General features: G+C 41.6%; 1 protein-coding gene across 1 annotated transcript in view; it reads right to left on the bottom strand.

Annotated features, from left to right (window-relative positions):
* PAPPA (pappalysin 1) overlaps positions 1 to 20928 on the bottom strand; it is a 630246-nt gene that overhangs the window by 32826 nt on the left and 576492 nt on the right. Inside the window, exons 15-18 of the mRNA XM_063936909.1 lie at positions 15726 to 15906; positions 11193 to 11403; positions 10907 to 11078; positions 8533 to 8683 (exon numbers count right to left, since the gene is read on the bottom strand). Of these exons, the coding sequence (XP_063792979.1) occupies positions 8533 to 8683; positions 10907 to 11078; positions 11193 to 11403; positions 15726 to 15906 (715 nt within the window). The remainder of the gene's footprint in view (positions 1 to 8532; positions 8684 to 10906; positions 11079 to 11192; positions 11404 to 15725; positions 15907 to 20928) is intronic.

Below are 20928 nucleotides of genomic sequence, written 5' to 3' on the forward strand. Positions count from 1 at the left end.
GCACATTGAAGGATAATTACATTTTAAATAATTTTTAAAGTAAAGCTAATATGTATCATAAAAATTACCATATATGGGCACATTGAAATAACAGTTTGTTGGTTTTGTATCTTTTCAAAAGGCAGTCCTGACAGGGGATGTGCAGCCTACAGAGAGATCACTATCCTTCTTACTTATCGGTCACAGCTGCAGAATTCAAGGGGATTAAGCTCAGTAGAGATATAACTGTAGAAGCCATTTTTCCATAGATATGGGCATGTGTCAGGGTCTTCTCATGGCATGCACCCCCACTAGGTTCTTGGTAACCTGGTTAGATATATTCTCCCAATCTCTGAGAGAATCTGAACTTAGTGCTAGGAAAGCTAAGAACAAATGAAGGAGGAAGTTGGAATGGGAAAAGCAGCTGGCTGACTTTGGTTGTCTGGGAAAGATATGTCTCATGGCAGAAATTATTGGATTGATATATCAATAGGACCATTAACTATCGGTGTGCAATTCTCATCTCTACTGTGTCATTGTCAAACAGTTTGAAGCATGAATGGACTGCCTACAGATGTGTCCTCACACATCTTTGCTCTTTTACAGTCATGGCATGGTGTAACCCATGAGATGCGAACACATCGCAGGGATGCGCACCGCCATGGCTGTTTTGATATGCTAATGATCACGGGTGTGTGCAAATGCACAAACCGTGATCACACACAGAATGGGCCATATCACTACGGGTAGTGGGAGCATATCCTCCCAGTCCCCCTCTCCCTATTCACAGCAGGGGAAGCCTCTCACTCCCATTGCCTGGCTGCTGCCTCCGTTCTGCACCTGCGAACGCCATGGCATGGTGCTTCTTTGTCCCACGATGCGAACACTTCACGGGCAAAGATGTATAGAGACACATCTGTATTGTCAGAATTCTTTCAACTCACGGTGGGTGTGGTATATTTTGTTGACATTCACAATGCAGAAATACATTCCCCCACCTTCCAACCCCCTCTCCTGTCTTTCCCTGCACCATCTCTTTCTCCGTCCTTGTTTCTCTTTGTTCCTCCCTCTTCCCTCTTGCTATACCATCTCTTTTCCCCTGGAATTCTCTCTCTCTCTCCCATCTCTCTCTCCTTCCCCATCTCTCTCTTGGGATTTTCCCTTCTGGTGTTGTGGGCCTCTGGTTCAGGACTTTCTAACTCTGCCGGGGTTTGGTGGTTTGTGTCATATCAGGTGGCCAGTGCGAGCTGTGAGGGGAGGGAGGGGGTAGGACATCTCTCCAGCTATCTACTGAGTTTGCTCTATATGTACAAAAGCAGCATTATAAAAAACTGATATGTGGATGTTCTAGATTTAATGGATGCCATTTGTTTGAAAGTGCAACTGTCCATTAAAAAACACCCTAATTAACAATTTATGTACCAAGCTTACTGTATTTATGCCTCTATGCTGCTGCAATCAATAGTGCATCTGCGCATGGATGGTGCCATCTTGCCAATGTGTATGAGCATCCTCCTCTTAGCCCCTGAGACTGCCAACGTTACCCTACTTCACCTGCTCTTCCCTGCACTGCTACCCTGAAAGAGGACAATCTCTGCCTGGTGAGCCTTTGGCACCCAGGCTCTGCTACAACCTCTACTCCATTCCTGTACCATTCTCTGCAACAATGAGCTGGGCATTCACTTCCACAAATAAGCTGCCTGGCTGGTCATTGCCTACACAATTTTACCATACTCTCTTCATCATCAAGACTGCACACATGTCAAACTGTTGTCTCTCAATAAACAGGTGTGTTATGTTGAATCAGGAACAGAAGTGACTCCTTACCTGTGTGACTTGGGGTTCTGTCTGCCACTGATCTCCTCCTTAGCTTTCTGCCCTCCCGGTGATATCAGCCATGGGCTTAAGTCTGCCAGCAGTAGGTGTGTGGCTTAAGTCTGGAGGCAGGGCTTAAGTCTGGCTTAAGTCTGGCACGTCTAGTAAAAAGTTGTGTATCTATGGACTGCATTGGCTGCAACTGGTAGAAGCCAGAAAGGGCTTCTGTATTAACAGGGGCGTGGCTTCTCATGGGAAGCGCTCTCACTTCTCTCTGCTATAGCAGTCCAAACTGGCAGTCCCAGGTGGAGAAAACACCTTTCCTTGGGACTGCCTGTCTGGCTGTGATTAGCAGGGAGTGCTTTCAATGGGAAGTCACTGCCACTGCTAGGCAATCCCGGCGGGTGCAGATTTTACTGGGGGGTGCTGCAGTCCTGCACATAAATCCACCACTGATCGTGAATGTGACCTAATTTGTGTTGCTTTTCCAATTGGAAAAGTTGTCGAAGTTAGTCTATAGGTTGTGCCCTGTTCAATTTATATATAACCTTATGTTTTTAAGGACCACTGGACTTTTTTTCAAAAAACCCTCAAAAACAGCTTAAATCATAGAATTTGGGGGTAATTTTGATCCTATAGTGTTATTAACCTCAATAACCATAATTTATACTCAATTCCAGTCTATTCTGAACACCTCACACTATTATTTTTAGTCCTACATTTTGCACTGAGGTCACTGGATGACTAAGCTAAGCGACCCAAGTGGCCGGCACAAACCAGGTGTTTGTGCCCATCTAGGAGTGGCACTGCAGTGTCAGACAGGATGGCAGTTTTAAAAACTAGGCCCCAAAGAACACATAATGCAAAGAAAAAAAAGGGTGCAATGAGGTAGCTGGATGGCTAAGCTAAGCGACACAAGTGGGCAAAAAAACAACTGGCCCATCTAGGAGTGGCACTGCAGTGTCAGACAGGATGGCAGATTTAAAAAATAGTCCCCAAACAGCACATGATGCAAAGAAAAAAAGAGGTGCACCAAGGTCGCTGGATGGCTAAGCTAAGCGACCCAAGTGGCCGACACAAACACCTGGCCCATCTAGGAGTGGCACTGCAGTGTCAGACAGGATGGCAGATTTAAAAAATAGTCCCCAAACACACATGATGCAAAGAAAAATGAAAGAAAAAAGAGGTGCAAGATGGAATTGTCCTTGGGCCCTCCCACCCACCCTTATGTTGTATAAACAGGACATGCACACTTTAACAAACCCATCATTTCAGCGACAGGGTCTGCCACACGACTGTGACTGAAATGACTGGTTGGTTTGGGCCCCCACCAAAAAAGAAGCAATCAATCTCTCCTTGCACAAACTGGCTCTACAGAGGCAAGATGTCCACCTCCTTCTCATCGTCCGATTCTTCACCCCTTTCACTGTGTACATACCCCTCCTCACAGATTATTAATTCGTCCCCACTGGAATCCACCATTTCAGGTCCCTGTGTACTTTCTGGAGGCAATTGCTGGTGAATGTCTCCACGGAGGAATTGATTATAATTCATTTTGATGAACATCATCTTCTCCACATTTTCTGGAAGTAACCTCGTACGCCGATTGCTGACAAGGTGACCGGCTGCACTAAACACTCTTTCGGAGTACACACTGGAGGTGGCCAACTTTGGTAAAATAAAGCCAGTTTGTGCAATGGCCTTCAAATTGCCTCTTTTTCCTGCCAGTATACGTACGGACTGTCTGACGTGCCTACTTGTATGCGGTCACTCATATAATCCTCCACCATTCTTTCAATGGTGACAGAATCATATGCAGTGACAGTAGACGACATGTCAGTAATCGTTTGCAGGTCCTTCAGGCCGGACCAGATGTCAGCACTCGCTCCTGACTGCCCTGCATCACTGTCAGCGGGTGGGCTCGAAATTCTTAGCCTTTTCCTTGCAGCCCCAGTTGCGGGAGGATGTGAAGGAGGAGCTGTTGACGGGTCACGTTCCGCTTGAGTTGACAATTTTCTCACCAGCAGGTCTTTGAACCTGTGCAGACTTGTGTCTGCCGGAAGGAGAGATACAACATAGGCTTTAAACCTAGGATCGAGCACGCTGGCCAAAATGTACTGCTCTGATTTCAACAGATTGACCACCCTGGAATCCTGGTTAAGCGAATTAAGGGCTCCATCCACAAGTCCCACATGCCTAGCGGAATCGCTCCATTTTAGCTCCTCCTTCAATCTCTCCAGCTGCTTCTGCAAAAGCCTGATGAGGGGAATGACCTGACTCAGGCTGGCAGTGTCTGAACTGACTTCATGTGTGGCAAGTTCAAAGGGTTGCAGAACCTTGCACAATGTTGAAATCATTCTTCACTGCGCTTGAGTCAGGTGCATTCCCCCTCCTTTGCCTATATCATAGGCAGATGTATAGGCTTGAATGGCCTTTTGCTGCTCCTCCATCCTCTGAAGCATATAGAGGGTTGAATTCAACCTCATTACCACCTCTTGCTTCAGCTTAAGGAGGGGCAGGTTCAGGAGTGTTTGCTGGTGCTCCAGTCTTCGGCACGCGGTGACTGAATGCCGAAAGTGGCCCGCAATTCTTAGGGCCACCGACAGCATCTCTTGCACCCACCTGTCATTTTTTCAAAAATTCTGCACCACCAAATTAATTGTATGTGCAAAACATGGGACGTGCTGGAATTTGCCCACATGTAACGCACGCACAATATTGGTGGCGTTGTCCGATGTCACAAATCCCCAGGAGAGTCCAATTGGGGTAAGCCAATCTGCGATGATGTTCCTCAGTTTCCGTAAGAGGTTGTCAGCTGTGTGCCTCTTATGGAAAGCGGTGATACAAAGCGTAGCCTGCCTAGGAATGAGTTGGCGTTTGCGAGATGCTGCTACTGGTGCCGCAGCTGCTGTTGTTGCTGCAGGAGGAAATGCATCTACCCAGTGGGTTGTCACAGTCATATAGTCCTGAGTCTGCCCTGCTCCACTTGTCCACATGTCCGTGGTTAAGTGGACATTGGGTACAACTGCATTATTTAGGACACTGGTGACTCTTTTTCTGACGTCTGTGTACATTCTCGGTATCGCCTGCCTAGAGAAGTGGAACGTAGATGGGATTTGGTACCAGGGACACACTACCTCAAGAAATTCTCTAAGTCCCTGTGAATTAACGGTGGATACCGGACACACGTCTAACACCAACACAGCTGCCAAGGCCTGAGTTATCCGCTTTGCAACAGAATGACTGCTGTAATATATCATCTTCCTCGCAAAGGACTGTTGGACAGTCAATTGATTACTGGAAGTAGTACAAGTGGTCTTCCGACTTCCCCACTGGGATGACGATTGACTCCCAGCAGCAACAGCAGCGCCAGCAGCAAGAGGCGTTACACTCAAGGATCCATCGGAGGAATCCCAGTTAGGAGAGGACTCGTCAGACTTGCCAGTGACATGGCCTGCAGGACTATTGGCATTCCTGTCTAAGGAGGAAATTGACACTGAGGGAGTTAGTGGTGTAGTTTGCAGGAGCTTGGGTACAAGAGGAAGAAGGGATTTAGTTGTCAGTAGACTGCTTCCGCTGTCACCCAAAGTTTTTGAACTTGTCAATGACTTCTGATGAATGCGCTCCAGGTGACGTATAAGGGAGGATGTTCCTAGGTGGTTAACGTCCTTACCCTACTTATTACAGCTTGACAAAGGCAACACATGGCTTGACACCTGTTGTCCGCATTTCTGTTAAAATAATTCCACACCAAAGAGATGATTTTTTTTTGTAATTTGACCTGGCATGTCAATGGCCATATTCATCCCACGGACAACAGGTGTCTCCCCAGGTGCCTGACTTAAACAAACCACCTCACCATCAGAATCCTCCTTGTCAATTTCCTCCTCAGCTCCAGCAACCAGTACGTGCAGGGGGCATGCAAATGGTGGAAGGAGCCACCTCTTCCCGTCCAGTGTTGGGAAGGTCAGGAATCGCAACCGACACAATTGGACTCTCCTTGGGGATTTGTGATTTAGAAGAACGCACAGTTCTTTGCTGTTCTTTTGCCAGCTTAACTCTTTTCATTTTTCTAGCAGGAGGATGAGTGCTTCCATCCTCATTTGAAGCTAAACCACTAGCCATGAACATAGGTCAGGGCCTCAGCCGTTCCTTGCCACTCCGTGTCGTAAATGGCATATTGGCAAGTTTACGCTTCTCCTCAGATGCTTTTAATTTAGATTTTTGGGTCATTTTACTGAAATTTTGCTTTTTGGATGTTACATGCTCTCTACTATGACACTGGGCATTGGCCTTGGCAGACGACGTTGATGGCATTTCATCATCTCTGCCATGACTAGTGGCAGCAGCTTCAGCACTAGGTGGAAGTGGATCTTGATCTTTCCCTATTTCTCACTCCACATTTTTGTTCTCCATTTTTTAATGTGTGGAATTCTATGCCTGTAATATTATTATATCAATAGCAATGGCCTACTGTACTGTACAACTATATACTGTTGGTCACCAAAATTCTGCACTGTACTACTATATACTGCTCACAATAATGCAGCACAGATCTGGATACTTGAAGTGATACAGTGCTGCAAGATACAGCAATGGCCTACTGTACTGTACAACTATATACTGTTGGTCACCAAAATGTTGCACTGTACTACTATATATACTGCTCACAACAATGCAGCACAGATATGGATACTTGCAGTAACACGGCGCTGCAAGATACAGCAATGGCCTACTGTACTGTACAACTATATACTGTTGGTCACCAAAATGCTGCACTGTACTACTATATACTGTTCACAACAATGCAGCACAGATATGGATACTTGAAGTGATACGGAGCTGAAAGATACAGCAATGGACTACTGTACTGTACAACTATATACTGTTGGTCACCAAAATGCTGCACTGTACTACTATATACTGTTCACAACAATGCAGCACAGATATGGATACTTGTAGTGATACGGAGCTGCAAGATACAGCAATGGACTACTGTACTGTACAACTATATACTGTTGGTCACCAAAATGCTGCACTGTACTACTATATACTGCTCACAACAATGCAGCACAGATATGAATACTTGAAGTGATATGGAGCTGCAAGATACAGCAATGGCCTACTGTACTGTACAACTATATACTGTTGGTCACAAAAATGCTGCACTGTACTACTATATATACTGCTCACAACAATGCAGCACAGATATGGATACTTGCAGTGACATGGAGCTGCAAGATACAGCAATGACCTACTGTACTGTACAACTATGTACTGTTGGTCACCAAAATGCAGCACTGTACTACTATATATACTTCTCACAACAATGCAACACAGATATGGATACTTGAGGTGATACGGAGCTGCAAGATACAGCAATGGACTACTGTACTGTACAACTGTATACTGTTGGTCACAAAAATGCTGCACTGTACTACAATATATACTGCTCACAACAATGAAGCACAGATATGGATCCTTGTAGTGACACAGAGCTGAAAGATACAGCAATGGACTACTGTACTGTTCAACTATATACTGTTGGTCACCAAAATGCTGCACTGTACTACTATATATACTGCTCACAACAATGCAGCACATATATGGATACTTGAAGTGACACAAAGCTGCAAAATACAGCAATGGCCTACTGTACTGTACAACTATATACTGTTGGTCACCAAAATGCTGCACTGTACAACTATATATACTGCTCACAACAATGCAGTACAGATATGGATACTTGAAGTGACACGGAGCTGCAAGATACAGCAATGGACTACTGTACTGGTTTACTATACTGGTGGTCACCAAAATGCTGCACTGTACTACTATAAATAATATATATAGTATATACTGGTCACACAACAATGCAGCAGATATTGAGCACTGATGATCAGGATACTGTCTGGAACTGAGTCTGACACGGAGCTGCAAGATACAGCAATGGCCTACTGTATTGTACTACTATAATTACAGTATATACTGGTGGTCCCCACAATGCAGCACAGTGAGCACAGATATTTGCAGCACACTGAGCACAGATATGGAGCTTTTCAGGCAGAGAACGTAGATATTTGCAGCACACTGAGCACAGATATGGAGCTTTTCAGACAGAGAACGTAGATATTTGCCGCACACTGAGCACAGATATTTGCAGCACACTGAGCACAGATATTGAGCTTTTCAGGCAGAGAACGTAGCCACGTCCTCTCCGTTCAATCTCCAATGCACGAGTGAAAATGGCGGCGACGCGCGGCTCTTTATATGGAATACGAATCTCACAAGAATCTGACAGCGGGATGATGACGTTCGGCCTCATTCGGGTTAACTGAGCAAGGCGGGAAGATTCGACGCTGAATCAGACCTGTGTAAAATAGGTGAAGTTCGGGGGGGTTCGGATCTCGACGAACCGAACCCGCTCATCTCTAATATATATATATTCTGTATATATATATATATATATATATATATATTTATATATACACGTAGATGTTTGACAATTAGAATTGTTTTTTGTCATCAGACCATAAACTCAACTGTATCTCAAATTTCTGTTTGTTTTTTTTTCTCATTTATTTGTGGACTTTATAAGTTGCTATATTATGTTAGGCCTCATTGGTTTCACAGACCCCTGTGTAGCCGCTGTTTTAATTCTTGTTGTTGAAAAAAGTAAAAAATGTTGTTTGTTAAGGAACTGCAGCATATTAAGTGAACATTCGCTGTGGGAAATACCTATTCCATATCCATCTGTGCAGTTAACTTTCAGGGGGTCAATGAAAGAAAGATGGGGAGGTTCACAAGGTCCCTTCATGTATTCACATAGATGAAAACTGTCACTCCATGTTCCATTTTTTTGACAGCGGATAATGTTACGCCCCAAGTTCTGTAATGAGAGTAATAAATTTAGTTTAAACCAATATGCCACAGATATTGATCCAAAAATACTATTTAAAAAATATAAACACCTAAAACTAGTTTCATAACCAACTCGCACCAATTGTAATATTTACTCAGATCAAAACACCATGTGTGCACCAAGACCCAAATCTGATGTCCTGCAACCTGTCAGCTCCTGGGGGGACCCTACTTCTTCCACAATCTAACTCATGGATTCTAATATATATATATATATATATATATATACTCCACACCAACGGCACACAGGGGCTAAATAATAATCCACTCCAACAGCAGTTTTGCCAACGTTTCAAAGTTTATACTTTTTTGTCAGGGCTACAAAACATAATAAAACCATCTTAGGTAAGATGCCAATATATACTCCACACCAAGTGGAAAGCATACAAGCTGTTCCCTTGGTTACAGGCTGCGCTGGGACCGGAAGTGCGGACACGGAAGCCGGCTCGGCGAGCGGGACTCCTGGGGCCAGACAGTGAGCAGTGACTCTCACTCCTGGTGTCTATTTATGTAAGTAAATGTTGTTCTGTGACCTGTATTAGGTTGTTTGTGTGTCCTGACGATGGGTTTATGGGCCCCGAAATGTTGACAGTCTTTGGACCAATACATGCTGTTATATTGAATCATTTATTGTCTCTGAGTGCCGGTCTTGTTCTGGACTGTGTATTTTTTGACCCTGGCACCTGAGTAAGCTGACTTTCTATGTGAGTGCCGGCTGCTTCTGGATTTATATATATATATATATATATATATATATAATATTGATTATCCTGACCCCCTTTTGAAAATTTAAATTCCATATAGCCATGATTTAGAATGTGTCTTCAGGTTAATCTATGAATTAGGAGCTCCTGTTAGAGTCCCGATAACAACCCCGCTACTACAGTATGAGGAGTTCTCCCCCTCCTGTAAAATGCATATGTGCAGCCACACATACACATATTACCACTGTATCCTTTGGCATTGTAGATCAAAATTAACCACTTTCAAAAAGTCCACCTCCTATCGTTCTTTCTGGACAGTGAGTTTCTTTAAGTTCCCCATTGCACTCAAAGATAAAACAGAGAGAAAACCCCCATAGTGTATCACACCTTGAACGTTTAACAATCAAGGTCACACATTTCGCTTCCTACTGGAAATTATGGTCTACACTAAGTGTAGACAATAGCAATCTGTTATGGTCACAATCCGTCCTTAAATACATTTTCAGCATCACACCATTGTATATGTGGGATACCGGTGAGTCCAATCCAACATTCCTCAGCCTGGACCAGACTCTCTTGCAGTTGGTCGGTAGACTGGGGTATCCGGGGATGCCTATGACACTTTGTTAACTACTGTGCATTAGTCTACTTTATAACGTAGTAGACCATATGATCTGTTTCTATTTATCCCACATATACTGTACAATGGAGTGATGCTGAAAACATATTGAAGGAAGGATTGTGACCATAACAGGTTTTATCCGCTCCTGTGACTGTGCTATTGTCTACTCTTATTGTATACCATAATTTCCAGTAGGAAGCTAAAAGTGTGACCTTGATTGGTAAAAGGTGTGATACACTATGAGGCTTTTCTCTCTGTTTTATCTTTGAGAGTATCGGGGAACTTAAAGAAACCCACTTTCCAGAAAGAACAACAGGAGGTGGACTTTTTGAAAGTGGTGAATTTTGATCTACAGCGCCAAAGGATACAGTGGTGATATTACGTTAAATTCTATTTTATTTTGGTAGTGTGGGTTGAAGCTACTGCACCTGTGTGTCTAAAGGGCTGTTTAGTAATGGGCACACTGCTTCGGTTTCTTCATTTTTGTATACATGCACATATGCATTTGACCTAAAGGGAATCCAAAAAATTTTCTCCAGCTTTACAGGTCTTCCACTGCCAGGTATATAACATTAAGCTTGGCATTACTTGATAAATTATGCAGACACTGCAGTCCCCAAAACAGGTTAAAAAGGACCACAAGAGAAATCAATCTATACCTCTTTATAAATCAGTGTTTCAATGAGAATCAGCACACTTGTTCTGTGAAATGTTTTCTGACGCTGCGCTAAATGCTCTTTGATTAACTTCAGGTTGTTTTAGCACTGTGCCTATGATTTCCCCCATATCCAGGTGTAATCAATTTTGAAGAACATATAATAAGTAAAATAGCAGACTCCGTTATCCCACCCCTTAATAGACTTACCGACTTATTACTGCTGTCATCACAAGGGAGTTTACATTCGCTGTTGTACTGGAACCCATTGGTACACTGATAGAGCCCTATGAACTTAAGATGAGGTGGCTCACACATAACAGGGACGCATTCACCATATTGCCAGTCCCCATCCTTATTGCACTGAATTTTGAATGCCTTCCTTCCACAAAGGAAAAATAAACAAAAAAAGAAGTAAATGTGAGTCCAGGGCTAACATAAAACACTTATTTGTTGCCTCAAACATATATATTTGTTAAGTCTCAGTCCTACTTACTTTCTCTTCTTCTTAGATGAATCTGGTACATGATATCCAACATTACACTTATACTTGCAGAAAGACCCCACTTTTTGACCATTGGAGCGACAGCGGACAGTTTGCAGAATAGCATTAGGTAATGGAGGTGGCGCTTTGCACAAGAGCTCACAGAAGGCTTCTGGGAATGACCAAAGGCCATCCTCCAAGCAGGTTAACACATTATTGCTGCCTACAAAGAAAATATACATGTATTGATTATTAAGTATAAATTATTAAAGAAGACCAATTGTAGCAAAGGAAAATTAAATCAGTTGTGGGCAGTTGGCCTGTGCAGCAGTTCTGTTGGCTCTATATGAAAAGGTGATACTGTATATCTGCAAAGCCTTATTCCATTCTCTACTCATCTTGATTGCTAGAAGCACTATTTAATTGTGAAGTCTGGTTAGTTGATTAGTTATGAAGTCAAGTTAGTAAAGGGTCCAGGACCCACTGATTGCCACATATGCTCCCAAAGTTTTAACTTGAAGTCTTTGGTATGATGAAAAAAAGAAAGCAATTGGAATGAGAGATTTAATTTATTGGTGTTACTGCCCCACACAATGCACACACTTTGCCAAGCCACAAAATTGTCCATGTTCTACAACTGTATCCATTGTACTTACTAAGGAAGTTTGGAACCCCTTTGGCAAATGGTAAAGTTGTGTGTGTGGGGGAAGGGGGTGTCACGATGACTTAACTATGCTGTATATGTCCACTACTGAATTAAATTATATTCAAGTTGATCTGAATAAATGCATTGTGAGAATTAGACCAGTTATCATGGATCTTATCACTAAACGCCTCCAAGAGAGAATAGAGAATTAAGGGGTAGATGTGTGAAGCAGTGATAAAAGTGGAGTAGTCTGACAGCAGAGATGTGTGCCGTGGCAACAAATCAGCTCTGAAGTAACCATTTATCAAGTACGGTCTATAACCTTATACATAGCAGCTGATTGCCATGTCACACTTCGCCACTCTTATCACCGCTTCAGACATGTACCCCTAAGTGAGCTGAGAACTAGTTGAGAGTAAAACACAAAATATGACATGAGGCCAGGTTTAGGAAACATGACTGTGATATGTAAGATTCACAGTGATCATGTCCATACAGTTTGATGAACAAATGTTCTAATGTTAGCGAGGAGCTACTTGTTATTTATAAGAAGACATGCATATAAGCATATCTACTAAAAAAATTGTTCAGGATCTGAATTAGGCCCTTATTGCGGATCTTAGTTTGCAGCTCCAGTAGGGAGTACAGTAATCGTGGGACACCTCTCTCAATAATTAATAATGAATGTAGAGGTTTTTCAATAGGAAAATATGGCCAAAAAAGGCTTGTCATTTATAGACTGACTTTTTCTAAAAAGCAGAAAAATGGGTTAAATGATGTGGAACATTTATGTTGGGGTGTTATATTGATGGGAAAGGGATTTTGAACTTGCAGTTGCAATTGTTTATTACCCAGCATTTTCCAAACTTGTAATTAAACACTTAAAAATCACTACAGAAACACTTCAATGTACCCCAAAATGATCTATGGCCACTAACAGCCACCTACACTGCATTGCGATCTTAATTGACACTTTTTGGGGGCATTAGGATATTTTGCCCACTCTTTTATGTACTTCACATAGGTCGCACACTGCAGAATTAATGTGTGAAGGGCAGGGGCGTTTCAATAGAGGAGGGGGCCAGTGTGCACCTCCGGTTGGGCCCCTTCCTCTGCACGGCGCAGTATTCTCCCCATGGGTCACGCAGCCAGTCAGTGGTATCAAAGTTTACCCGATGCTGCATACTAGGATGCAGCACAGATCACTAATGCAAGCAGGAGGATGTCTACTGCTGCATTACCATATTAGAGCTATTGCTGCTGCTTCCATGTAAGCAGCAGCGATAGCTACTCATGCCATATCTGAATCAGACTCAATACCCGCGACTTGCCATCTTCTAAATGAATTGCAAGGGAATCTGAAGTATGCTTTATTAAATGCACATCATGGTAATCCGCAAGCTTCAGAAAACAAAACCTGCAGCTAATTGAATCTGCCTCTAAATGTTAGTTCTAAATCATACCCTTACAGGAGATGGGTAGGAAATGCCAGCATTCTGGATGCCGGCAGTCAGAAGACCGACCATGGCATCCTGATGCTTAGAATCCTGCTTGGGGAAGGTAAGTATACATACCTTACCCCAATGGCCCCCTAACTATAACCCTCCTTCCCGCAGCCTAAACCTAAACCCCCCATCCCCGCTGCCGCCTAACCATAACCCTTACCCGGTGGTGCCTAAACCTAACCTGCCTTTCCCGTAGCCTAAACCTAACCCTCCCCATGGGTGCCTAAACCTAACACCGCCTCCCTGCAGACTAATCCCCACTCCCTGCATCCTAACTCTAATCCTCCCAGCCTAAACCTATTCCCCCTCTGTTGCTCACCTGTCTTGCGGTCCGTTACACAGTCTTTTTGGATCCCCGCGCTCAGGATGGTGTTCCTTGTCGGGAAGCCGGCGCCGGCATTTTGATCAGTGTCGGGATTCTGGCGGCAGTATTTCGACTGCCGGGATCCCAACTCAAGGGATCCTGGCCGGATCCCTCTTACAGTAATAGTTTACAGTTTAACTAATAGATGTTAGAAATCGTTCATGGTAAATAATAGGAAAGATTGTGCATATTAGTGCATGCTGCACACATATTTTCATGTTCTTTCTCTAATATTCATATATGTGGACAATTCAATAGCCTCTGAAAATAGGGTATAACAAAAGGGGACATAAATACAATGAATAATATCTGGACCACATGTCTTCCAAACCATGTTATACAGAGTCTAATGAATCATTTGCAAAATTAAAAAGAGAGTACAAAGTACATGGAATAATCATTCAGTAATAGCATGGGACTCCATAAATATATGCAATATGCTTATTAAAGGATTACCTGGCCTAAAACAAATGAAACTACTAAAATATTGTAATAAAGGAATGATGCTACAGAAGACAGTTCTAAAAGGCAGAGGACAGAAAAGTACAAGTATTGAGCATTGCACCATAAAGATTTAGGGGTACATTTACTAAAAGTTAGATCTTAATAGATTTTTAAATCAATCTAATTCAAGGTTGTGCTTAAGAGTCAAAATTTCCTAATATTTAAAAAATAAAAAAATAAAAAAATCATCTGTTAGTAAATGTGCATATTAGTCCCTGAAACACAACACCAATTACGATAGATTTAACCACTTCATTGGCTAATATTTTTTCAAAAATACACTCATAAATTGTTATTTTTTTGTGATTTAATTTGGTTAAGAATAACTACATAAAGCTTATCCCATACTATCTTATATAAAAAAAATATTTAAAAAAAATTGTTTTAAATATCGTTTCCCCCCTCAAAACATTGGTAACAGATATATTGATCTACCGATTATCTAAACATTGTGCGGCTTTGCATTTACCCATTGGCTGCTCCTCTCTAGCCACTTGGTATTTATTGGGAGGCTGTGGGCTGCTTTATCTATATTTCTTTGGTGGCTGCTCCTCTCTGCAGCTGTCAGGTGGGAGATACCACCAGATTGCCCGGTAGACACTGGAGAAATGCAAAATGATGCATAGGGGCTGGGAGGTTCCTCTGAGATTAATTGCTGCTGCAAGATTATCTTCCAGCTGCCGCTCAGTGGGTATTTCTGACTGGTTGCATCAGATTCAACCATGTCACAGAATGCCAAGCCTGATATGGCCACATTTGATGTGACAATGCCAAGGAAGAGGTTAAGATCTATTAAACTTAACCTTTAGTAAATGTACAAGTTAGTAGACCATAGGCTACTATAGACTAACGCTAGCTGGAGCTGGCATTATCTTATAGTGGCAAAGCTCCGCATTCCAGAGCTTGTTAAATCTCACCTATGGGGGCTGTGGCTGCTGTCAGAAATTGAGGGAATGCAGCAGATATCTCTGATATTTGCTACAGTGCCTCCATAGTACATTCTTGTGATACTTAAAATTTGTGAGTATTCCCTGACTATTTTCTGCTGTTTTCGGGCAATATCCCTCAAATATTATTTGATAAATAGGCCCCATAGAAATACACACTGGCAACAACCTGACCTGAAAATATGGCTACATTGAGTCACAGAGGATTTGAACATTCTTAATTTGGAAGTTGTGACATTTTATTCTGAATCTGGTTATAAAAGTCTTGTAAGTATGAAGAATAAACAATTTTGATTTCTCTCACCACCTTTGGGTGAAAGACCCCAAAGGATTCTTGAGTCACCAAAATATGACTAACAACCAGCTATCATTAGAGAAAAAGGGTACTATGGCGCCAAGATGCCTACTATGATACATGCCTAACTGTGATGCAGCTATGAATGTATGGTTAATTCAACAATGCCCAGCGAAATGAAGTGACCATGTTCATTAATAATTACTTCTTCACATCAGGAAATACAAAACAACATTCACAATGACTAATATAATGCAACACCAGAAAGATCAGATTGAATATACCTCTCATTTGTGCAGAATGGTGACACTGGAAAGTGCACTGTTTGCTGTAGGTGGTTCCTTGAGGACAATGAAATGTGGCATGGTAAATGTGGTGCTTATCAGGTGGGCCACAGTCAACTGGTTCACAAGTCACCTGCTTGTTCCACTTCCCATCTCTGCATGTTATAACTTGGGAATCAATCTAGGGAAATAAAGCACATAACATAAGTATTAATCACAGGGAATAGAGGGAAGTCAGCTAGAGTTTTGTTTACGTTCTTACAGCACAGTATAGTTTTTTTGTAAGTAACATACAATTAACTGTATTATTTTTGAATTTGCTACAATGCTGAGGTATTCTAAAAAGGCCTATGAGCTGCAACTTGTCATGTAGAACCTATGCAGGAACTAGGTCTACCACACTTATGAGGCACATAGGACTGTGGTTAATTAGGAAGTTGGGAGCCAACTAAGAGTTTACTGTATGCTGGGCATTAGACCCAATTGCTTGAACACAGGGTAAGGATATTTGTCCTTGGAAAGCCTTAATCAATGTTTCCCATTATAAGTTCAAGGTTTCCCACAAAAGGATGATAGTTTCACACCAAAACCACTGTTTTCCACCAGTAGACTGTCATATCCAAATAGTGGATTCACTAGAGAAATAATGTGAATTGCTTGGGGATGACCCTGTACACGTACTGCTTTTATTCTATTTTGGTACCTGTGTTTAATGTATTTTAAGATAGGACAGTTAGGAGTGCTGCATGTGTGTTTCGTTATAGGTGCAAGGACTGTGAAATGGCAATCAAGGGGATGGGTGGTTCACAAGTGAGTATACCCTCTTTGTATTCTCCTTTTGTGTATACATCTGTATTACCCAGAGGAAGCTGTCTGGTGGGCATTGCAGGCAGCTATCACCTGACCTTTATAAGTGCTCCATAGGTGGTAGAAGTGAGTCTGAGGCACATGTGTTTGTTATGATATAGCACCCACTTGGGCAGTTCCATAGGGTTCCTGAGGTTGCACCAGCTGTGTATGGTCAAAAGTGACAGTCCCTAACTCATCTCTCTCCTCACAGATTTGAACAGACTGCATACCAGGACAGTCTGAGCAACAATTAGGTAAGTGTACCCCTCTCATATGAGGATGCAGTCAATATAACGGCTGTCGGGATCCCAGCGTTCAGGATACTGATGCTGGAATCCCGACAGCCGGTGAAATACCGATGCTCGGCATCCCAATACCTGCCCAGTATTCCCACTCAGTTGGTGGGTCCACGGCACCAACCGAGTGAGAATAGAACCTGTGGCGAGTGAAGCAAGCCACCGGTGCCCGGTGTGTGGTAGGCACAGCGAGCCCATGGGGGGACTCGCTGCCTTGCAGCTGGGATTCTGACAGACTGGATGCCAGTGTCGATATAGTGATAGCCGGCATTCTGTCTGTCGGGATAGCATATGTATCCTGTCATACGTGGCTGAACAGAAGCAATTGGGTGTTAACAAAACTAGCTAGGGAATCATCATTCAAAGTGCCCACTTGACCTAAACATAAGACTGGTTTGAGATGCAAACTAACTGCTTAAACACACACAATGATCCAATATTCAGCACAACAAACTTGCATGACAATAAATATTTTTGGTTATTTAGTAGATGAATTAATTACAGGCTACAAATGAATGTTCATTTTTGAAGTTCAGTGTCATGAGGAGAGTTATAAACTACTGACAATGTGGCAACATATTTCCATGTTTTACCATATGTGTTTCCAAAACATCAGAGAGTAGCTTTCAGCACACATCAAAGAACTTGGAAAGGTTCACTGCCAAAACACCTAAATAGGTTCCACAGAAGTTTTGACCTATCAGGCTTTGATATATGATTATTCTAGAAAGAAGAGCAGCAATCCTTGGCTGCAAGATGTGCCACACACCAACAGAATATGTTGATTATTCACACATGTAATCAAACGTGTTTCTGGAACAAACACTTGGCATTCTATTCTACTGCTGGACTTTCTTACAGCAAGCAAGACTAAGAAGACAAAGGAGATCTATATGTTTACATTTCAAAAACACTTTTTTTATTTAAACATTTTTCCTTTTAATGACTCAAAGCAATAAATGTGTAAGTTGCACAATCAGAAAAAGTGTTAAGCCAATGAAAGAGCATGGGTACAAAATGCAAAACCATGAGTACATCAGGAATAAAATACAAATACAAACATTAAACAAAGTGGGGTACAACAATCTATCTATCTATCTATCTATCTATCTATCTATCTATCTATCTATCTATCTATCTCTCTATCTACCTACAGTATATACATCTATGTATTAATATCTTTTTTTATTGTTATCTTTATTTTATATAATTCAGCACTATTTTGTGTGTATTTATTGTATTAACTGTTGTGCTATTTATATATTTGCATATTTTTATAGAATGTTTTGAGGTCCAATATCTTGTTTAATGTAACACCTTTCAAATACAATTTTTTTTTATTATTCAAAGGTATAGATGAATGCATAGAGAATATGTATCGTCAAATACATACAATGCAGTAATCCAGTAGTACAGAAACAAATAACATGAATAACTGATCCAAAAACAGCGTGTTAAAATGAAAAGAAACCTCAACTAATACATTGCAAATTGGATTATAAATTGAGGATTCTGTAGAGTTTATCTACATGAAACTAAGACAAAAATAAAATAGAGAAGTAATAAAAAAGAGGAGAAAAGAAGAAGAAAAAGGTAAAAGAAAAGGAAAGAGAAAAGAAAAACATAGAGAAACGAAGGAGACAATAGAGGGGGGGTGGAGGAGGGAAGGGGAGGGGGGGGGAATTGATCTTTGTTATTGAAAAAAGGCCTAAGTGTTTTACAATCATCCAATCAGAATTAACTAGTAAGCCAGTGTTGAGTGGGATTAGGAGTTAGCGATGACACGGAGATGGTGCAAGTCCGTATTTTCAAATACTTTCATAATTCTATCTTGAGTAGATGAGTCTAGAGAAATAATGAATGGGGACCATTTGGCATAAAACCGGTCAACGTGCTTATCCAAGTCGGGAAAAGTGTTATTCCTATCAAAGTAAAGAAGCTGTAAGAGCTTCAACTTTAATTCTTGCAAGGAAGGAGAGGAGGAGGAAATCCAATGGATAAGAATTACTTTCTTTGCAAGTGTCACAATGGTAACCAGCAACGGAATAGGAAGAGAGAGTTCTCTGTTGGGGAGCCAATTTTTAAAATTCGCACATAGGCAGGCTAGAGGATCAGGGAGAACATGCGTGGAGAATAAAAAGTTTAGGTATACAATTACCTTATTCCAGAAACGTTTTATTTTCCCACAGTCCCAAAAACAGTGGAAAAAGTTAGCGTGTGAGCAGTGACATTTAATACAGGATCCTGAAGTGTCTGGAATCATATGTCCTCTTTGAGCTGGAGATATGTAGGCTCTATGTATAGTTCTCCAGTGTACTTCCTGAAGATAGGAGGATTTCAGAAACTTTAAAGTTTTAGAGCAATGTTCAGTAAGAGTCAAAGGGGAATTAATGTCGGGATATCGTTTTGCCAAGTAGACGCTAGTGCATGCCATGATTTCGTGTTAGAGATCGTTAATAGAATAGTGTAGAGAAATTTTATACAATAGGGGACAGTATTTAATAAATGCAGAAGGGAATTAATGGGATCAGTTGAGTTTTGATGTCTAGTTTTAGGATCCAGCGAAAAGACAAAGTGCCATGTTTGTAAATACATGAAAAAGTTAGAGGTGTAAAGAGAATTGTGATTGAAGAGTGGAAAAAGACAGTATTTGTCCTCCAGGGTCAAAGACCTGTGAGGTAAGTGAGAGACCTTTATCTTTCCATGAGTGGAAAATTGGGTTAGTTAGCGAGGGATAAAAGGAGGGATTACCCCAAAGAGTAATGTATGGAGAAGTAGACGGATTTCTTGTCAATTTTTTGTTTATAGTAATCCAAGCCAAATAAGTGTCATGGAACAATATATGGTGAAAAATATTCGAGGGAAAAGAGCTGTGTCTAGAGAAATTGAGGTGTATGTAGATTTAGAAAGAAGACAATCTGAATTATATCTGAAATGGGTGGCTAGAGTATATAATTTTAAATTTGGAAGGGACAATCCTCCGTGCGATTTATGAGTCTGTAGTTTGTGGAAAGCAATTCGAGGGCGTTTATTTTGCCATAAAAATCGTGAGGTGATCTGGTCAAAACGTTTCATGTCAGAAACAGAAAGACTAATTGGTAACATTTGAAGCAAGTAGAAAATTTTAGGAAATATAATAGACTTAACTACCGCTATTCTTCCAATAATGGATAATGGTAAATTTAGCCATGAATCGTATAGAGAAGATATTTTGGTAAGAGACGGAGTAAGGTTGAGTTTATATAATGAGGAAACATCTGAAGGAATACTTAATCCGAGGTATTTAATTTCTGTTTTGAGTGTGGATAAGGAAAGAGGGAGTGAGGGGATTTGTGGAAGAGACTTGGGACCTTCTAACGTTAGGATTTCTGACTTGGACATGTTTATCTTAAATCCTGATTGAGCACCAAAATTGGATATCAAATAAAACAAAGAGGGTAGGGAGGTAAAAGGGTTAGACAGAAAAAGTAAGAGGTCATCTGCATATAGAGCGAGTTTTAATGGGATATTCCCAACTGGAATACCGTGAATGGAAGGAGAGTTCCTGATAGAAATTGCCAGTGGCTCAATAGCGATGGCGAAGAGTAATGGAGAAAGGGGGCATCCCTGACGTGTACCTCGAGAAACTGCGAATGGAGTGGATAAGTAACTATTACAATATAGCTGAGAGGTCGGGGAGGTGTAAAGGGTCTGGATAAAAGAGATGAAGGAAGAGGGATAGCCGAAATGGTGCATAGATCTAAAAAGGTGTGGCCACTCTAAAAGGTCAAAAGCCTTCTCTGCGTCTAAGGCTAGTACAATATTATGTGATGAAGAGGGATGAAATTTCAGATGTTGGATTACAGAGAGAACCTTGCGTACATTAGTCACAGAATGTCTGCCCCAAATGAACCCGGATTGGTCTGGATGGATTATGTGAGGGAGGGAGAATTTTAGTCGGTCGGCTATGATTTTTGCAAAAATTTTATAATCTGAATTCAATAGAGAAATTGGGCGGTAGGAACCAGGGAGGGAGGGGTCTCGTCCCGGCTTCAAAAGGACTTTAATTATGACACTAT

This window comes from Pseudophryne corroboree, chromosome 8, assembly GCF_028390025.1.
Source record: "Pseudophryne corroboree isolate aPseCor3 chromosome 8, aPseCor3.hap2, whole genome shotgun sequence".
NCBI lineage: Eukaryota > Metazoa > Chordata > Amphibia > Anura > Myobatrachidae > Pseudophryne > Pseudophryne corroboree.